General features: G+C 40.9%; 1 protein-coding gene across 2 annotated transcripts in view; it reads right to left on the bottom strand.

Annotated features, from left to right (window-relative positions):
* b3glcta (beta 3-glucosyltransferase a) overlaps positions 1-21,319 on the bottom strand; it is a 106,567-nt gene that overhangs the window by 57,035 nt on the left and 28,213 nt on the right. Inside the window, exons 2-3 of one of the 2 annotated variants that reach the window (XM_021563238.3) lie at positions 20,507-20,550; positions 1,949-1,988 (exon numbers count right to left, since the gene is read on the bottom strand). In XM_021563238.3, the coding sequence (XP_021418913.3) occupies positions 1,949-1,988; positions 20,507-20,550 (84 nt within the window). Of the gene's footprint in view, positions 1-1,948; positions 3,858-20,506; positions 20,551-21,319 lie in introns of both variants that reach the window. The other variant, XM_090200167.1, reaches the window with a different exon arrangement.

The raw sequence follows: 21,319 nt of genomic DNA, 5'->3' as shown, positions 1-21,319 counted from the left end.
CTATCACGTGAACGCGTGTGGTCAGCTAAAGGCACTCTGCCAGACCTCTCACTCAATCCCCTCTCATTCGCCCCCACTTCACAGTAGAAGCATCAAACAAGTTTCTAAAGACTGTTGATATCTAGTGGAAGCCTTAGGGAGTGCAATATGAGCCCACAGACACGGTTTTCGATAGGGAATGAGTTGAAAAACCTACAAACCTCAGATGTCAACCTTCCTGGTTGGATTTTTTCGCAGGTTTTTGCCTGCCATATGAGTTCTGTTATACTCACAGACATCATTCAAACAGTTTTAGAAACTTCAGAGTGTTTTCTATCCAAATATACTAATAATATGCATATCCTAGCCTATGGGCCTGAGTAGCAGGCAGTTTACTCTGGGCACCTTATTCATCCAAGCTACTCAATACTGCCCCCCAGTCTCAAAGAAGTTAACTGCACCTGAGATTTAAGCCCAAATAAATGCTTCAGAGTTCAAATAACAGACACATCTCAACATCAACTGTTCAGACAAGACTGCGTGAATCAGGCCTTCATGGTTGAATTGCTGCAAAGAAAACACTACTAAAGGACACCAATAAGATGAAGAGACTTGCTTGGGCCAAGAAACACGAGCAATGGACATTAGATGCTGCAATAATTGATGTGTCGGGGGGCTAGGGTCAGTCTGTTAAAATCTGGAGTATTTCTCCTGTCTTATTCTCCGGTGTCCTGTGTGAATTATGCTCCCTCTAATTCTCTCTCTCTTTCTCTCAGAGGACCTGAGCCCTAGGACCACACCTCAGGACTACCTGGCCTGATGTCTCTGATGCTCTCCCCAGTCCACCTGGTCGTGCTGCTGCTCCAGTTTCAACTGTTCTGCCTATGGAATAGGCCACTGTGTTCTCGTGGACTTTCAATGCTGCAGACAATTTTTGATACCTTTCCCCAGATCTGTACCATCGACACAATCCTGTCTCGGGTGCTCTACGGAAAATTCCTTCGATCTCATGGCTTGTTTTTTGCTCTGACATGCACTGTCAACTGTGGGACCTTATATAGACAGGTGTGTGCCTTTCCAAATCATGTCCAATCAAGTTGTAGAAACATCTCAAGGATGATCAATGGTAACAAGAGGCACCTGAGCTCGATTTCGAGTCTCTTAGCAAAGGGTCTGAATACTTATGTAAATAACGTTCTCATTTATTTCTAATATAATTGACCAAATTATACAAACCTGTTTTTCTTTGTCATTACGGGGTACTATGTGTAGATTTATGATGTAACCCATTTTAGAATAAGGCTGTAACGTAACAAAATGTGGAAAAAGTGAATAGGTCTGAATACTTTCCGAATGCATTGTAAGAGGGAGGCTTGTGCTACCGGTGCTGGCACATGCGCAGGTCAAAGACACAGCAGGAACGTCGATTAAGCTGTTTACATGTCCTAATCATTCGAAAGACTGCTCAGATAACCTTTGATGTGACCTTATGCCGATTAAGACAAGCAGAGTAAGGTGTTAACATTAACATTTTCATACCCGGCCTACTGCCATAATCAGTTTAGTATCAAATTATTTGTGCGCATGTGAAAGTACTCATTAAACGTGCAGTATGTACATTTTGCAAGAAAGAGTTCAGGCCGAGCATTTCTGCAAATACGTTTGCTTTATTGAATCGTCATGGTCACAGAAAGCAATGTCTGTTCTGTGACATGTTTATGCGATCCTGAATCAGGAAGTGGGCAGTTCCGTTGTTTAAATTTTATTTTGTACATTGTCGTATAACAACAAGTAAGAGGGTATTGTACAGTGCAATCATACGGTCTGCAATATTGTTTGAATCAAGGGAGACATTTTAGAAGATTAGATGAGCAAACAGCTGAATAAATTCCTACTTTCTGGACCTTTAAAAGTGGTCCTTTCTATTGAACCATTTCTGGATGCATGGAGAATAATCAATGAGACTCACCTAGCTGGCTGTCATAGAGGACTTCCTCTGAATCCTGGTTCTGAGAAGAGAGAGAGAGCGAGAGAGAGATAAAGACTTATTAGAAGGCTTAGTGGCAGGGTTTACTTTTCATTTGAATGTAACAAAACAAACCAGCAGCTCCAAACAATTAATTTCATGTGACAGTCCCACCGTCCCATTATTAACACTCCCCTAATTTCACTGCATTGTGTCAAAGAACTGTAACAACTACTGGAGAAGGAATAGGTCTATTTAGCAGTCTCAGGGGAGGATTCAGCATAACAGAATGTAAACACACCGGGCCATAGCCGCAGGAAGTCATTTGAGGGTGGGGGTGCTGCACTGCCGCCGACGGGGGTGCGATGCAGAACAAAAAAAACATTGCCCACACTGAAGATGTCTACATGGTCCGCTAGTACAGATCTAGTAAAGGCCCACTGTCCTACTTTTGTAGTTGAGTTTGATAATTATCTGTACAAAACACTTAATCTGTTAACACTTGTGGAATATAAAAATACTTGCTGTATACAGTATATGTTCTCCAGTTTCTTGAAATACTTTGCAAATGCAACTTATTGCTATGTGAAAACTGAAACGGTCTATTAATCATTTTTACACTTTAGTAGATGCTCTCATCCAGAACAATTTACAGTTGTTAATGCATTTCCACATTTTCATTTTGGTCCCCCGTGAGAATCAAACCCACAAGCCTAAGCGTTGCAAGTGCCATGCTCTACCAACTGAGCCAGATCATCACAAACCACTTGATGTCTCAATGTACTTAATTACTGTATTGGTCATTGCTTTTCTTCATGGTGATGGAAAGGCTACAGGTACAAACCTAGATGACCAACCTATGTACAACACAGTGCATTCATAAAGTATTCAGACCACTTTACTTTTTCCACATTTTGTTACGTTACAGCCTTATTCTACAATTGATTAAATTGTTCTACACAATCTACACACAATAACCTATATTGGCAAAGAAAAAACAGGCTTTTAAACATTTTTGAAAATATATTCAACAAAAAAAACTGAAATATGACATTTACATACAGTACAGTAAGTATACAGACCCTTTACTCAGTGTTTTGTTAAAGCACCTTTGGCAGAGATTACAGCCTCGAGTCTTCTTGGGTATGATGCTACAGGCTTGGCACACCTGTATTTTGGGGAGTTTCTCCCATTCTTCTCTGCAGATCCTCTCAAGCTCTGTCAGGTTGGATGGGAAGTGATGCTGCACAGCTATTTTCAGGTCTCTCCAGAGATGTTCGATGGGGTTCAAGTCCAGGCTCTGGCTAGGCCACTCAAGGACATTCAGAGACTTGTCTCGAAGCCTCTCCTGCGTTGTCTTGGCTGTGTGCTTAGGGTCGTTGTACTTTTGGAAGGTGAACCTTTGCCCCAGTCTGAGCAGGAGCAGGTTTTCATCAAGGATCTTTCAGTACTTTGCTCTGTTCATCTTTCCCTTGATCCTGACTAGTCTCCCACAGCATGATGCTGCCACTACCCTTCCTCAACTTGTATAACCTAAAGTTTGTTACTCATGTACTGTTGTTTAGCGATGCTACAGTAAATGTAGAAACATCTCTGGGTTACTGGGAGGAATAATGGCCGATTCGCCATGTCATTAGTAGTTCCTAATTGTGTGGGTTTTTTAGTGCCTGTAGCATCCAGGGCTCCTTTGCTCCAAGCACTCGGCTCAATTAAGACAGTCAGAGAGCAGTTCCTCCATCGTGGCTGTCAAGTGCCTGTAGCTGCCTGCAACAGACCATGGAGGAATGAGGAAATCAATCACAGCATTGAAGAGATGTCTTTTCACCTCCCATCTTTCAGAAGAAGACAGGTCTCAGTCTTTGGGGAGGAAGGAAGACTGTATAGCCTACAGTTCTGGCAAGTCTCAGGAACTCTGCAGCAAGAGCACAGCAGTATTAATAGATAATGAGGAGGGGAGATAGAAATATATTTTTTGATTTATGACTACCTCTAGACTAACAATTACTCCACTCCTGGGCTTGGCAGGCCCCTTTGGAAAGCAGCACAATTTAAACAAGTCGTAAATTCACAGTGAGGCAGATGTGGCACTTTTTTTGGCATCACCGGGGAGACAAGCGGAGGGGTGGGGACAGTGAATGGAGCCATCGGAGGAAATCCATCTATTAACCTCCCTCAGGAGATGACCACTTGCAACCATTAGAACAACACTGACCAGCAATGGTAATTTAGCTCATAGAAAGAGATGTCCTCCCCCTGCCTGACACCGGTCACAACAGCACCTCTCTCTTAGTCATCTGTCACTCGCTTCTCCCTATTCCCTTCCTTCCAATATTCATCAAACTTTAATGGGAGTTTCTGACAAGTACTGTATCTGGCAGAGACATTTGAATAACAGGAGGCTAAGATTGAAGACGAGCGGGAGGGAGCGAGAGAATTACAAATCTTCTATGATGCTTGTTCACTTGCATGCACCTTTTGTTGTCAGATATGGGTGTAATCAGAGTGAAAGGCATACTTATGCATCGGAACACAAGACAACATCCAGAGCTAATTTAATTCAGTGCCATTGGTGGATAAAAAGACATTTGCTTATTTGGGCTCAGTAGCTTAAGTCAGTCAGGCCCATGGGTTTCTCAATCCTCGCGCTGCCATCCTCAGGCTGCATTATATGAGATGATTTGCCTATATATTTCTTATATATTATATCATCCCATCCCCTGCCTCTTAAAAGCCTGGAGACATCTGTATCTGCAAAAAGTGATTAACCATTGTGAATATCCCAGTGAAAAAACAAATTGCACGGGTCACTGGCATTTGCTTCATCTTCAGCAATTAACTAACCAGCACAGAATCTAATAATTCCAGAGAGCAGGATTATTAAGTTAAATCAGCTAACTGCGATAAACAGGCACATACCTCTTGATTTTTCAAGTTGATAAAGCTACATTTGTACATTGGTTGTTGTTGTCAAGTCAAGTATACCTTAACAATTTTAAGTTATTTAATTTTTAGGGCTATGCCCCTTTTTTCTCCATTTCCTGCCTGACTGACGTGCCCAAAGTAAACTGCCTGTAGCTCAGGCCCTGAAGCCAGGATATGCATTTAATTGATACCATTGGAAAGAATTGTTTGAAGTTCGTAGAAATGTTAAAATAGTGTAGTAGAATATAACACAATATATATGGTAGGATAAAATCCAAAGAAAAACCAACTGTAATTTTATTTTGAGAGAGACCATCCTCTTAGAAATGCAAGAGAAAGGTCATATTGAAGATTAGCTCCCTGGATGCAATTCCAATTGCTTCCACAGGGTGTCAGCAGTCTATGTTCAAGGTGTCAGGCTTGTAACTTCAAAAACTAATAACAAATAACAATTTTAGTAGAAGGACACAGTCTTAGAAATCTGTGTTTGAGGCGCCATGAAGAAATTACGCACCTGCTAAAATAAGTTTCCTATTGAACATACTTCTTTCCGAAATAAATATTATAGTTTGATTACATTTTAGGGTATCTGAGGAGTAAATAGAAACATATTTTGACTTGTTGAAACAAAGTTTTGGGGTATATTTTCAGATTCCTTTCTCTGCAAGTTGAACGAGTGGATCACTCAAATCGTTGGCGCCAACTAAACAGACTTTTTGGGATATAAAGAAGGACTTTATCTAACAAAACAACACTATGTTATAGCTGGGACCCTTTGGATGACAAATCAGAGGAAGATTTTCAAAAAGGAAGTGAATATTTCATCTTTATATGTGAATGTATGAAACCTGTGCCGGTGCTAAAATATTTTGATGTGGGGCGCGGTCCTCAAACAATCGCATGGCATGTTTTCGCTGTAATAGCTACTGTAAATTGGACAGTGCAGTTAGATTAACAACAATTTAAGATTTCAGACAATATAAGACACATATGTACGTAAATGTTTAAAATCCATAATATTTATGATTATTTATTTGAATTGTGCACCCTCCAGTGTAAGCGGAAGTTGTCCCGCTAGCGGGACACCGATCCTTATTGAAGCAATTCTGGACAGTCAGCTGGCCAACTCATTGATCCAGCTTTCTGCCCCATGAAGATGGTAAATATATAGTGCCTTCAGAAAGTATTAACACCCCTTGACTTTTTCCACATTTTGTTGTGTTACAAAGCGGGATTAAAATGTATTAAATGTTTAATTAATTAAACGATATACAGGAAAAAAACGCTATAATGTGAAAGTTATATAACATTTGTAAAAAAAATATATATATAATAATAAACACTAATATATCTTGATTAGATGAGTATTCAACCCCGAGTCAATACATGTTAGAATGTTAGAAGAGCTTTGCACACCTGGATTGCACATTATTCTTTTAAAAAAGTATTCAAGCTCTGTCAAGTTGGTTGTTGATCATTGTTAGACAGCCATTTGCAAGTCTTGCCATAGATTTTCAAAACGATTTAAGCTAAAACTGTAATTAGGCCACTCAGACATTCAATGTCTTGGAATGATACTCCAGTGTAGATTTGGCCTTGTGTTTTAGGTTATTGTCCTGCTGAAAGGTGATTTTACATCCACTAAGTTGACTGTGCCTTTAAACAGCTTGGAATATTCCAGAAAATTAGGTCAAAATTAGGTCATGGCTTTAGATGCTTCTGATTAAGCTAATTGACATAATTTGAGTCAATTGGAGGTGTACCTGTGGATGTAGTTCAAAGGCCTACCTTCAAACGCAGTGCCCCTTTGCTTGAGATCATGGGAAAATCAAAATAAATCAGCCAAGACCTCAGAGAAAACAAAAATGTTGACCTCCACAAGTCTGGTCCATCCTTGGGAGCAATTTCCAAAAGCCTAAAGGTACCACGTTCATCTGTACAAACAACAGTACGCAAGTATAAAAAAAACATGGGACCACACAGCTGTCATACTGCTCAGGAAGGAGACGCGTTCTGTCTCCTAGAGATGAACGTACTTTGGTGCGAAAAGTGCAAATCAATCCCAGAAAAACAGCAAATGACCTTGTGAAGATGTTGGAAGAAACAGGTACAAAAGTATCTATATCCACAGTAAAATGAGTCCTATATCGACATAACCTGAAAGGCCGCTCGTCAAGGAAGCAGCCACTGCTCCAAAACCGCCATAAAAAAACAGAGTACGTTTTGCAAATGCACAGGGGGACAAAGATCATACTTTTTGGAGAAATGTCCTCTGGTCTGATGAAACAAAAATCGAACTGATTGGCCATAATGACCATCATTATGATTGGAGGAAAAAAGGGAAGGCTTGCAAGACGAAGAACACCACCCCAACTGTGAAGCACGGGGGTGGCAGCATCATGTTGTGGGGGTGCTTTGCTGCAGGAGGGACTGGTGCACTTCAATAAATAGATGGCTGCATGAGGAAAGAAAATTATGTGGATTTATTGAAGCAACATCTCAAGACATCAGTCAGGAACTTAAAGCTTGGTCGCAAATGGGTATTCATAATGGACATTGACCCCAAGCATACTTATAAAGTTGTGGCAAAATGTCTTAAGGACAACAAAGTCAAGGTATTGGAGTGGCCATCACAAAGCTCTGACCTCAATATACAGTGCCTTGCGAAAGTATTCGGCCCCCTTGAACTTTGCGACCTTTTGCCACATTTCAGGTTTCAAACATAAAGATATAAAACTGTATTTTTTGTGAAGAATCAACAACAAGTGGGACACAATCATGAAGTGGAACGACATTTATTGGATATTTCAAACTTTTTTAACAAATCAAAAACTGAAAAATTGGGCGTGCAAAATTATTCAGCCCCCTTAAGTTAATACTTTGTAGCGCCACCTTTGCTGCGATTACAGCTGTAAGTCACTTGGGGTATGTCTCTATCAGTTTTGCACATCGAGAGACTGAAATTTTTTCCCATTCCTCCGTGCAAAACAGCTTGACCTCAGTGAGGTTGGATGGAGAGCATTTGTGAACAGCAGTTTTCAGTTCTTTCCACAGATTCTCAATTGGATTCAGGTCTGGACTTTGATTTGGCCATTCTAACACCTGGATATGTTTATTTTTGAACCATTCCATTGTAGATTTTGCTTTATGTTTTGGATCATTGTCTTGTTGGAAGACAAATCTCCGTCCCAGTCTCAGGTCTTTTGCAGACTCCATCAGGTTTTCTTCCAGAATGGTCCTGTATTTGGCTCCATCCATCTTCCCATCAATTTTAACCATCTTCCCTGTCCCTGCTGAAGAAAAGCAGGCCCAAACCATGATGCTGCCACCACCATGTTTGACAGTGGGGATGGTGTGTTCAGCTGTGTTGCTTTTACGCCAAACATAACGTTTTGCATTGTTGCCAAAAAGTTCAATTTTGGTTTCATCTGACCAGAGCACCTTCTTCCACATGTTTGGTGTGTCTCCCAGGTGGCTTGTGGCAAACTTTAAACACTTTTTATGGATATCTTTAAGAAATGGCTTTCTTCTTGCCAATCTTCCATAAAGGCCAGATTTGTGCAATATATGACTGATTGTTGTCCTATGCACAGAGTCTCCCACCTCAGCTGTAGATCTCTGCAGTTGATCCAGAGTGATCATGGGCCTCTTGGCTGCATCTCTGATCAGTCTTCTCCTTGTATGAGCTGAAAGTTTAGAGGGACGGCCAGGTCTTGGTAGATTTGCAGGGGTCTGATACTCCTTCCATTTCAATATTATCGCTTGCACAGTGCTCCTTGGGATGTTTAAAGCTTGGGAAATCTTTTTGTATCCAAATCCGGCTTTAAACTTCTTCACAATAGTATCTCGGACCTGCCTGGTGTGTTCCTTGTTCTTCATGATGCTCTCTGTGCTTTTAACGGACCTCTGAGACTATCACAGTGCAGGTGCATTGATACGGAGACTTGATTACACACAGGTGGATTGTATTTATCATCATTAGTCATTTAGGTCAACATTGGATCATTCAGAGATCCTCACTGAACTTCTGGAGAGAGTTTGCTGCACTGAAAGTAAAGGGGCTGAATAATTTTGCACGCCCAATTTTTCAGTTTTTGATTTGTTAAAAAAGTTTGAAATATCCAATAAATGTCGTTCCACTTCATGATTGTGTCCCACTTGTTGTTGATTCTTCACAAAAAAATACAGTTTTATATCTTTATGTTTGAAGCCTGAAATGTGGCAAAAGGTCGCAAAGTTCAAGGGGGCCGAATACTTTCGCAAGGCACTGTATATATATATAAGATATTGGGGTGGTGTGAAAAAGGCGCTGTCTCACGAGTTCTCGAAAGGGGTTATCAATCCTGATTGCCAACGTGATCAGTGACTCGAGGTCCTCTCATAGTTCCCGAGAGGCCAATTCATCCTTGATGGAGATAGACAAATCCTGGTGGAAAGCGGTGACCAGGGCCTCTGTATTCCACCCACTTTCGGCCACTGGTCTGGTCCCTTGGTGGATGTTGAACAGTCGGCTGGCCATCGCCCACGCCAGGGCCTTGCAAGAGAGTAGAGAGATGATGTAGGCAATCATGGCCCGATCGGTGTGGGACTAGGAGGACTGTACACACCTTGTTTCTAGGATGGTCTCTGCCGCCCTCTGGTGACATTTATATATGTACGTATTAATTTATTTTATTAATGTACAGTGCCAGTCAAAAGTTTGGACACACCAACTCGTTCCAGGGTTTTTATAATATTTTACTATTTTCTACATTGTAGAATAATAGTGAAGACATCAAAACTATGAAATAGCACATACGAAATCATGTAGTAACCAAAAAAGTATTAGAAAATATATTTTGATATAATATATATCTGAGATTCTTCAAAGAAGCCACCATTTGCCTTGATGACAGCTTTGCACACTCTTGGCATTCTCTCAACCAGCTTCATGGAGGTAGTCACCTGGAATACATTTAAATTAACAGGTGTGCCTTGTTAAAAGTGAATTTGTGCTCAAATAAGCAAAGAGAAACGACAGTCCATTATTTTAAGATATGAAGGTCAGTCAATCTGGAAAATGTCAAGAACTTTGAACGTTTCTTCAAGTGCAGTCCCAAAAACCATCAAGCACAGGACACAGGAGTGATGGTTACTGATAATGGGCCTCTGTACGCCTATGTAGATATTCCAAAAAAAACTGCAGTTTCCAGCTACAATAGTAATTTACAACATTAACAATGTCTACACTGTATTTCTTATCAATTTGATGTTATTTTAATGGACAAAAAATGTGCTTTTAAAAAAAAAACAAGTACATTTCTAAGTGACTCCAAACTTTTTAACGAAGTGTATATACATGTTTTTGTTGTACTTTACCCCTTTTTCTCCCGAATTTCTTGATATCCAATTGGTAGTTACAGTCTTGTCCTATCACTGCAACTCCCGTACGGACTCGGGAGAGCCGAAGTTCAGGACCCGCTTAACCTGGAACTCGGAGGAAACAACGTACAACTGGCGACCGAAGTCAGCTTGCAAGAGCCTGATGTCAGCTTGCAGGCCGCCGGTACGCCACGAGGAGACCCTAGAGCATGATGGGACAAAGAAATGCCGGCCGGCCAAACCCTCCCCTAACCTGGACGACGCTGGGTCCAATTGTGCACCGCCTCATTGGTCTCCCGGTCACGGCCGGCTGGGATCGGACCTGGGTTTGCGGTGACACCTCAAGCACCGCAATGCAGTGCCTTAGACCGCTGTGCCACTCAGGAGACCCTAATTAATGTATAAATGATTTATTCTGTCTGAAAGGAAGGCAAAGAATGCAGCACATTTTTATATATTTATTTTATACAATATTCTTCCCATATAAACGAATCTATAAACAATATTCTGCTCATATGAACACATTTATTTTAGGGCAAAAGTGAACCAATATATGAGAATCTTCAGACAGGTTTAAGGGAGATACCCCACGAAAGAGATACGAGAGCATTCACGAGTGCACATGTTGTTCCCCAGTCTCGCATGCACTGATCCCCCCTCTACCATCAACCCTACACCCACACAAAACATGAACACACAAGCTGACAGTGCTCTTTCTCTGCCTTAGCACCAGCACAGTCTCTAAAGCAGAAGAGAAATGGCAGATTATTGCTCTGCCACCGAGTGAATCAGAGGACGATGATACATTGAATGGACAGTGTGTGTGCCCGCGCGCGTGTGGCCTCTGTCATTCTGTTGTTCTCCCCAAGACCCAATCCTGTAAGACTGCAATGAGAGAAAACAATAAACCAACTACAACCCACCACTAAAAATAAGACAGTATTACGGTATTAAGCCCCCTGGAGTCACACAATGACGTCATTTAGAATATTGAATAGCTCCCCGTGTGTTTATGCTAGAGACCGTTTCTTACAGTGGCTACAACTCAATCCCTTCTTCCCGCCAATATAAAGTTTTCCCCCATTTACTAACATGGGCTTGTGAAAGCGGCATTTTTCTAAACACGAAAGGATCCGGACAAGAAAATCCCCAAAAATGTGTTGTCTGTAAAACCCGAAAAGTGTGAGCCACAAAGTCACCACCATTGACAGAGTAGACTCTCACTAACAATGCAATGTTGGTTGTTTGGCTCTATGATAGTCATAAGCTTTAGGGCATTCGTCTGAACTCCGTAGCGGATTACCTCATTTTGAAGAGGTCTTCTCACAAAACCGACTGTGCAGACCGAACCGTTGGAGCTACAAACTAATATGTCACCAATATCCGAAAAGGGAGACTCATGAACACAAAGGTGTTGGTTGTTCTGCTCTACGGTGCACAAAAGCTTCAAGGGAGTTTGTTAACGTAATTTCATTATTTCAATAGGTTTTCATTAATTGAATTCACTTAAATCTATTTTATGAGAATATGTAAGATTCTTGTTTGCATAAAATAGATGGAGACCAGTCTTATCAATAATAGATAATAGTATTTATTCTCGGAGCGCGCTACCATGTTACCACGAACAACAGTTTATATACAAAATATGAAGTCATTGATGAATGAATCTCCTCCCGACCGAGAATAAAGCAAGTTTAAAAGTTCATTCCAACTCACTAACACACACACAGGACACACAACATAACTGAATTAACTCTTGACCCCTCACCATTATCGATCACCACTTAGCTGACAGTTCTAATTAACAGAAAACCTAGGAATGCACTCACTGCCTTATCTAAAACACCCCAGAGCTAAGTTTCGTCGGTTCAACCATAGGGTCATTAACCTATCTGCTTACTAAACCCAGAACCCATTCCTCCCCAGACTAGTTGGAATGGTGTTCATTATGTTTAATTACTCCTTGTCCGTGCCACATAATCCCTTCTTATGTTCTCATATTGTTAATCAGATATAATAAAACAGAGTATACGTTTACTTAGTTACAGTTCCATTTAAAATGAGGATATTGTTTAGTCATTTATTCATAAAATTCCTAACAGAGTTGTCTGAAGGTAACCCAGTAGCGAGCTGTAAAAATTGCAAACTGCATAGAGGGTATAATGTGCCACAAATAACATGACCAAACATGTTTTTTATTTCAGCGTTTTCTTATATCGCTCAGATATAGGACAGACACTTCAAAACCTTGTTGCTTAGAAGTTCTTTTTTTTACTGTCTGTTTTGCCATGTACCAACGTGTTATTCAATGCGTTTCTATGGGCTATAGCAGTGAAGGCCACATTTAATGTTTCATCAAATCATGTTGTATATATTTTTTATATAATTACAGGGGTCCTAAAATTCTAAATTAAATGACCATCCTAAAAAAAAATCCATATGTTAGCTTAGTAGATATTGTCATTTAAAGGGACAACTTTGGCCCTCCTAGACCCATCACTCTGAGAATATACTCCAGTCACTAGGAAAGCTATAAATAGTTTTACTAATCCATTGTAAAGGCCTTAAAAAGGACTCTGTATTGCAGAAAAGCAATTAAGCAATCTGAATATCCCTCTGCTTGGCTTCAGCAAAAGTGTGGGGGGTCATTTCACCCCCAAGCATTTCACCCTGAGTATTGCTGAATCAAGTCTATGTGCAGTTGCTATCCATTGTTAATGCCAAGGGACACCGGTCTATTCAAAGCACATTCCAGGTGTGCACCTCTCTGCAGACCTCATACAGGCGGGTTGGCATAACACTGGCGTGCAAATCTCTCTCACAGTCCATTATTTGATGGACTGTGGCAGAGAGCAGTGATGTCAAATCTAGCAGCATTTTTGCCATTATCACAGAGATGGATTGTTCTCGGCTCACAGAGCTCTTTTTGCTTTTTTCCACAGTGTCTGGAGCCAGAGTCTGCTCCCAGCCAGGGCTAGAGCCCAGATAGCACTCTGTCGGGCTGTCTAGGCCTGGTCTGGTAATCTTATCTGACAGGACGGGCCCAGGAACCCGGTGGTGTTAAAAAACACATTAAACTGAGTCCACACCACTCAGCTCATCTCATAGGCTTAGATAAATCTCTCAGTAAAGCTCTCTCCCCTGGAGTGGTTATCCATAGAGTGGAGGAGGAGTGAGAGTGTTGGCTACTGCAATGAAGATACAGAGAGATAAAGCCATAGAGACGGAGGCTGACTGGTTGTCTGTAACTCTGACACCCATCACATGTTAGCCTCAAAACTTGGCTAGCAGCACCATGTAGGACTGATTGACTCTAGTCTGTTCATCTGCAGTGTCTGTTGACATGGGAACATTTATCTGTATAGCCCTCACCCATGGCACAGACAGGGCTGGAAAGGGATCAGAGGCTACAACTGTGTCTCAAATGGCACTATTCCTTACTACAGGCACATAGTGCACTACTTTTGACTAGAGCCCTATGGGAAAAGGGTGCCATTCTAGGATGCAGCCTATACATCTCATACATACTACACATCTATAATACATGTATTGCCATCTATATATAATTGGGGTTACAGGGGTTGAGAAAGATCAGGGGCATTACATCTAGGAGAGGCTTGGAGAGAAAGTAGTTCGATATTATACTGTCAGCCACGTCTTCCAGAGCCTGGTTAATATGTGCTACCCAATCAAAGAGACCTGCTGATGCTGAGACCTAGTGTGTATCCCAAATGGCACCCTATCACCTATATAGGGCACTACTTTTGACCAGGACCCATAGGTCTCTGGTCAAAAGTAGTGCACTATGTAGGGAATAGTGTCATTTGGGATGTACACCCTAGTTTCCTCCTTCAGATCATAGAGTAGGGATGGATTTTTCTCAACCACCCGTATTCAATCTAAAAGCCTCCACTCACCTGGGGCAGTGGTGCTACTGTGATGTCACGTTAGAGCTGCGTTCACCAACTTCAATTATTCAAGGCGGATGATTCCTCTGAATTTAGATATTCATATGTTCATACAAGAAATTATGTAATTGGAGTGGGGATTTTGAAAAAATGATGTATGGATATTAAAAAAGTAATGTGTAATTTTTACACAGAAAAGGGACAACTTGCCAAAGTGTATTAGAATGTTAGGAGACCGTTGAAACCATACAATACTAAAGCACCTATTTCTCAGGTTAAGGGAGAACTAACTTAGAGTTCTTTAAATGTCTAACAACAATCAAGAATTTTACAAAATAAGGGCAGTGAAAAATAAGTGAAGAGAATTACCATGTCAGAAACAAATGTAGGGAAACCTCCAACGCCAACACTTCCTGATATTAGGTAAGCAGTTATAGATTGAGATGAATCCGCTGGCTGGTTATAATAGCAGGGTTAACAGTGAATGCTGTATCTCCATGGCTAAATACAGGGTCTTGATCACTAGGCATGAAACAGAATAACATTTTCCGAAACAGGAAGGCACTGAATTTTCGTTTTCCTTTGCACAATGTTTTGAAACGTTTGGCTACGGTGTGCCCAAATTAACAGGGCCCAGGATGTGTCCAGGATGCATTTAGAATCTTAAGAATTTTGATCAAGTTAGCAGACGGTCCAAATTCCCTGTTATTGTGTCCACAGTCTCTGTGTCCTACTGAACTGTTGTGGTGCTGTACTCCTACATCTCAGCCACATAGGAGTCACTACTTGGAAGACCATTGACCCAATGGAAAATATTGAAGGACAGTTTCAGTATTTCATTTATAATTCACTGTATCACAATTTCAGTGGGTCACAAGTTACATACACTAAGTTGACTGTGCCTTTAAACAGCTTGAGAAATTCCAGAAAATTATGTCATGGCTTTAGAAGCTTTTGATAGGCTAATTGACATAATTTGAGTAAATTGGAGGTGTACCTGTGGATGTGCCTCTTTGCTTGACATCATGGGAAAAATCTAAAGAAATCAGCCAAGACCTCAGAAAAAAAAATTGTCGACCTCCACAAGTCTCGTTCACCCTTGGGAGCAGTTTCCAAACACCTGAAGGTACCACGTTCATCTATACAAACAATAGTATGCAAGTATAAACACCATGGGACCACGCAGCAGCTATACCACTCAGGAAGTAGACGTGTTCTGTCTCCTAGAGATGAACGTACTTTGGTGCGAAAAGTGCAAATCAATCCCAGAACAACAGCAAAGGACCTTGTGAAGATGCTGGAGGAAACAGGTACAAAATTATCTATATACACAGTAAAACGAGTCCTATATCGACATAACCTGAAAGGCCGCTCAGCAAGGAAGAAGCCACTGCTCCAAAACCGCCATAAAAAAAAGCCAGACTATGGTTTGCAACTGCACATGGAGACAAAGATCGTACTTTTTGAGATCGTACTGTTGTTCACAACTGTGAAGCACAGGGGTGGCAGCATCATGTTGTGGGGGTGCTTTGCTGCAGGAGGGACTGGTGCAATTCACAAAATAGATGGCTGCATGAGGAAAGAAAATTACAGTGGGGCAAAAAAGTATTTAGTCAGCCACCAATTGTGCAAGTTATCCCACTTAAAAAGATGAGAGGCCTGTAATTGTCATCATAGGTACACTTCAACTATGACAGACAAAATGAGGGGAAAAATCCAGAAAATGACATTGTAGGATTTTTTATGAATTTATTTGCAAATTACGGTGGAAAATAAGTATTTGGTCACCTACAAACAAGCAAGATTTCTGTCTCTCACAGACCTGTAACAACTTCTTTAAGAGGCCCCTCTGTCCTCCACTCGTTACCTGTATTAATGGCACCTGTTTGAAAAAAAGCGTGTGCGAGCAAAGAGACCTACAAAACTGACTCCGTTGCATCAGCTCTGTCAGGAGGAATAGGACAAAATTCTCCCCATTTATTGTGGGAAGCCTGTGAAAGGCTACCTGGAACATTTGACCCAAGTTAAACCATTTATAAGGCAATGCTACCAAATACTAATTGAGTGTATGTAAACTTCTGACCCACTGGGAATGTGATAAAAGAAATAAAAGCTGAAATAAATCACTCTACTATTATTCTGACATTTCACGTTCTTAAAATAAAGTGGTGATCCTAACTGACCTAAGACAGGGAATTTTTACGAGGATTAAATGTCAGGAATTGTGAAAACTGAGTTTAAATGTATTTGGCTAAGGTGTATGTAAACTTCCGACTTCAAATGTATATATATATTTGTTGCGCTGCTTTGATGAAATTCCCCACTCTATCTAGCCTACATCCCTCTATTGTGTTCTGTTCAGTACCAGTCAAAGGTTTGGACACACCTAGTCATTTAAGGGTTAATATGGAATCATGTATGTGTAACAGTATAACTTTAGACCGTCCCCTCGCCCATACCCGGGCGCGAACCAGGGACCCTCTACACACATCAACAACAGTCACCCTCGAAGCATCGTTACCCATCGCTCCACAAAAGCCGCGGCCCATGCAGAGCAAGGGGAACCAATACTTCAAGGTCTCAGAGCAAGTGACGTCACCGATTGAAACGCTATTTAGCGTGCACCACTAACTAAGCTAGCCGTTTCACATCCGCTACATATGTAGTAACCCAAAAAGAGTTAAACAAATCAAAATATATTTTATATTTGAGATTCTTCAAAGTAGTCACCCTTTGCCTTGATGACAGCTTTACCCACTCTCGGTATTTTCTCAACCAGCTTCATGATGTAGTCACCTGGAATGCATTTTAATTAACAGGTGTTCCTTGTTAAAAGTGAATTTGTGGAATTTCTTTCCCTCTTAATGCGTTTGAGCTAATCAGTTGTGTTGTGACAAGGAAGGGGTGGTAATACAGAAGATAGCCATATTTGGTAAAAGACCAAGTCCATATTATGGCAAGAATGAGTAGCTGTGTACAAACTTTTGACTGGTACTGTATATCAGTGGAGGCTCCTAAGAGGAGGAAGGGGAGGAACATCCTCTTCAGTGAATTACATTTTTTTTTTTTTTTTTAAATAGTGAAACCTTTTTAGGTAACTATACTAAATCTATTCACATCACCAAATAATTGATTAAAGCACAATCTTTTGCAAGGAAGGTCTATAGTAGCATCAACAGCACTCTGTAGGGTAGCGCAATGGTGGAGCCAGAGGACAGCTAGTTTCCGTCCGCCTCTAGGTACATTGACTTCAATACAAAACCTAGGAGGCTCATGATTCTCACCAATCAATCAATCAACTTTATTCAAAAAGCCCTTCTTACATCAGCTGATGTCAAAGTGCTGTACAGAAACCCAGCCTAAAACCCCAAACAGCAAGCAATGCAGGTGTAGAAGCACGGTGGCTCGGAAAAACTCCCTAGAAAGGCAGGAACCAAGGAAGAAACCGAGAGAGGAACCATGCTATGAGGGGTGGCCTCTTCTGGCTGTGCCGTAGACCTACACAGTAATTATGACAACTTCCGGAGGACGTCCTCCAACCTATCAGAGCTCTTGCAGCATGAACTGACATGTTGTCCACCCAATCAAAGGATCAGAGAGTGAAACTAGTATTGAAAGTATAAAGCTATAGCTAGCTAGTACTGCAGTGCATAAAATATGGTGAGTGGTTGACTCAGAGAGAGAAAGACAATAGTTGAACAGTTTTGAACAAATTAATTTCTTTAAAAATGAAGGAGAAGCAAGAGAGAGAGTGAGAGCTAGCCATATTACATAGTATTTTCTTTATTCCAATTTCACTTAGCTAGCAAATGGAGCTAGCTACAGTAGTTTAGCCTACTCAAACATCCGGCTCAAACAGATAGGGATGCTATGTTAGCTAGCTGGCTATCCAACACTGGAACACTTCCAGGTCAAGGTAAGCTTTTTGTTTTATTAATTTATTAACAATATTAAAAAAATATTCATATTCATAGTGGCCCCTAGCTTCAAGGGGTTACCTCTTGAAGCTAGGGGGCACTATTTTATGTTTGGAAAAATAACGTTCCCAAAGTAAACGGCCTATTTCTCAGGACCAGATGCTAGAATATGCATATATTGACAGTTTAGGATAGAAACCACTCTAAAGTTTCCAAAACTGTCAAAATATTGTCTGTGAGTATAACAGAACTGATATTGCAGGCTAAAACCTAAGGAAAATCCAATCAGGAAGTGCCCCTGTTTTTGAAACCTCTCTGTTGTTATGCATCCATATTGCCCATTTAAAGGGATATCAACCAGATTCCTTTTTCTATGGCTTCCCGAAGGTGTCAACAGCCTTTAGACATAGTTTCAGGCTTTCATTTTGAAGAATGAGCGTGAACGACCACATTGCGTAAGTGGATCGGTGGGGGCTCTAAGAGTGAGTTGTGCGCAAAAGAGAAAGGCGGCCATACTCCCGGTCCTAGTGAAAAGCCAACTGTCCCGGTTGATATATTATCAAATAGATATTTGAAAAACACCCTGAGGTTGGATTATGATGTCATTACCATCTACGATGACAGTCAATTATTGTCAAAATACGATGCTATTGTAATATCGCCCAACCCTAATGAGCATGTACGTGCACGCCTATAAAATAGATGAAAGTTGCACAGGAATGGAAATACATCAGTGGCTAGGTTTCCATCCAATTGCCGACAGATATTCATGTGAATATTAAAAAATCTGCATGAGGAAAATGTGAGTGATGACATATGCACTATCATAAAAAAATAAACATTTAAATATCAAATTCAATTGTTGAGTTAAATATCAAATGTGCCTACTCTGGTCTTGACACCTAGCCAACATGAGATTATTATGGATAAGAACAAATATTTTTATTTAGCGAGGACCACTCCGAGTCGTAGTGGGAGGACCACGCCATATCACGGCGTGACTTCATTTCGATATGATCGTTTTTACACTGAACAAAAATAAACATGTTTCATGAGCTGAAACAAAAGATCCTAAAAACATATTTTTCTGAATTTGAATGCAGAAATGTGCTTCCATCCCTGTTAGTGAGCATTTTTCCTTTGCCAAGATAATCCATCCACCTGATAGCTGTGGCATATTAAACACCATGATCATTACACAGGTGCACCTTGTGCTGTGGACAATAAAAGGCCACTCTAAAATGTGCACTTTTGTCACACAACACAAATCCACAGATGTCTCATGTTTTGAGGGAGCCTCACAACCACAGACAACGTGTAACCAAGCCAGACCAGGACCTCCTCCATTGGCTTCTTCACCTTCAGGATCGTCTGAGACCAGCCACCCGGACAGCTGATTAAACTGAAGAGTATTTCTGTCTGTAATGTATACAATTCCTGGAATTGTTGCATGTTGCGTTTATATTCTTGTTCAGTATATAAATATATATTTTTCCACCTCAATTTCTCCCATAATTAATTTTACAGACACAAAAAGATCCCAGCATGTGGAACGAACAAATTATCGGTTGGCATTAATCAAATTGTACCATAACTTCCTGTTTCCATTACAGCTGTCGTGATTTTGTTTTATATGGTAGGACTTCACTCACATAAAAACTGTGGATTGAAACGTGGTTAGTGAAATAGATTCACAAAGCAACCAAAGTTTGGAGTCAAACAAAAATCCTTTGAAGTTTAAACCAGTGGTCAAAAGCTGTCTGTTGCCTGTGACTGCAGCTTGAGCCGTGGGGGCAAACGAGAGTCAACCGCTCGCTGTCTCTGGGTACAGTCTCCTTCCTTTAGATTTCACAGTAGTTTTTTTTTTATACATCTGGCGACTTTTTTCTCTACCTGGCACCGTTTTAAACTGATAAAAGACAGATGAAAAAACATGATATAAAAACTGTGAACGTATGTGGGGGAGGACACGAGTGGGAGAATGCAGAAGTGGAAGGCAGAAACTACTGACACTAGGTAAACAGAGTGAGAATGTCGAAGCAGTGTGTGAAGCGAAGCAGCTCTACCATGAGCACTTCTGTCAGAGTTCCCCTCACACTGATAACAATTAGAGTGACTGAACACCCTCATTATTTATTGAGGTGAGTACACAGGACTGATTGAAAACAAAAAAAGGAAAAGAGGAAAAGAACAGCAAGAGCAACGGTAAATACGTGAGAGAGAGAAGAGATAAAAAGCGTAAGGATTTGTAGCAATAGTGTGATTTGACCCGGAGGCCATTGATCAAGTGGTTGTTTGAAACCTTTAAAAAGGGGTTGATGAGGGAACTGGGTAGAAACATGAGAAGCATTCCAATCAGCCGAAATTAGCAACAGGCACTCAAAATAAAGCCAGAGTCAAATTACTATAATTGGGGCACCATGATGCAATGAAGCAAAAAAAAGCATCCTTACCTGGGAGCCTGGTCTTGTGCTGCCGGTGACAATGTTGACAGGAACTGCAAAGAACAAGACAAAACGTGACACTGAAATCACTTGCTTATTAATTTACCCTTTATGTAACTAGGCAAGTCGAGCCAATTAGACTGGTTGATGGCAATGTACACCAAAGATATCGATTGGTCCGAGGGCTTCACGGTCACGACTCTGCTCAGTATAGAGGAACCTGCCTAATGAAACATCATTGGGGCCCATCGTAGCAGGATATTTAACAGTCCCCTCAGGGAGGAAGCTCTTTCCTGTGTGTGTGTGTGTGTGTGTGTGTTGGGTTTCTGATAGTACTGTTGATGAACCCATACCGTACAAATTTGCGCAACCGCGGCATTCAAACGAGGCTGCAATGAAAACTAAATGGGACTGTAGATGGGACTGTAGTTTCTGTGCTGGCATCAAAATCTGGGGTGTGAACTACGTTTCTATTCAAGCATTGTTTGACATGGTAATAGCCCGAAAGTATTGGAGAAAAGTTGAAAAAAACTGACCCCTATGACACTGTACGTTAAATTGTGACGTGTCATGACGTAACATACAGCACGCATTGTGCAACTCATTCTGTGTCATACAGACTCTTTCCATTAGGTGTAGAACAGGGTGAGGGGGATACCTAGTTAATTGTACAACTGAATGCATTCATTTTTTGTGTCATCACTGCAAGCCATCATCTCAAAAAATGCTGTTTACTTCTCTGAAGATAACTTTAGTGCCGCCCTAAAAACCTGCTTCAAATTCCACACAAACCTTTAAAAAAATACAGTAAATTGTACGTTA

The sequence above is a fragment of the Oncorhynchus mykiss genome, chromosome 15 (assembly GCF_057628025.1).
Source record: "Oncorhynchus mykiss isolate SJ-2025 chromosome 15, ASM5762802v1, whole genome shotgun sequence".
In the NCBI taxonomy this organism is placed as follows: domain Eukaryota; kingdom Metazoa; phylum Chordata; class Actinopteri; order Salmoniformes; family Salmonidae; genus Oncorhynchus; species Oncorhynchus mykiss.
This window is presented reverse-complemented; position numbering and strand designations above follow the sequence as displayed.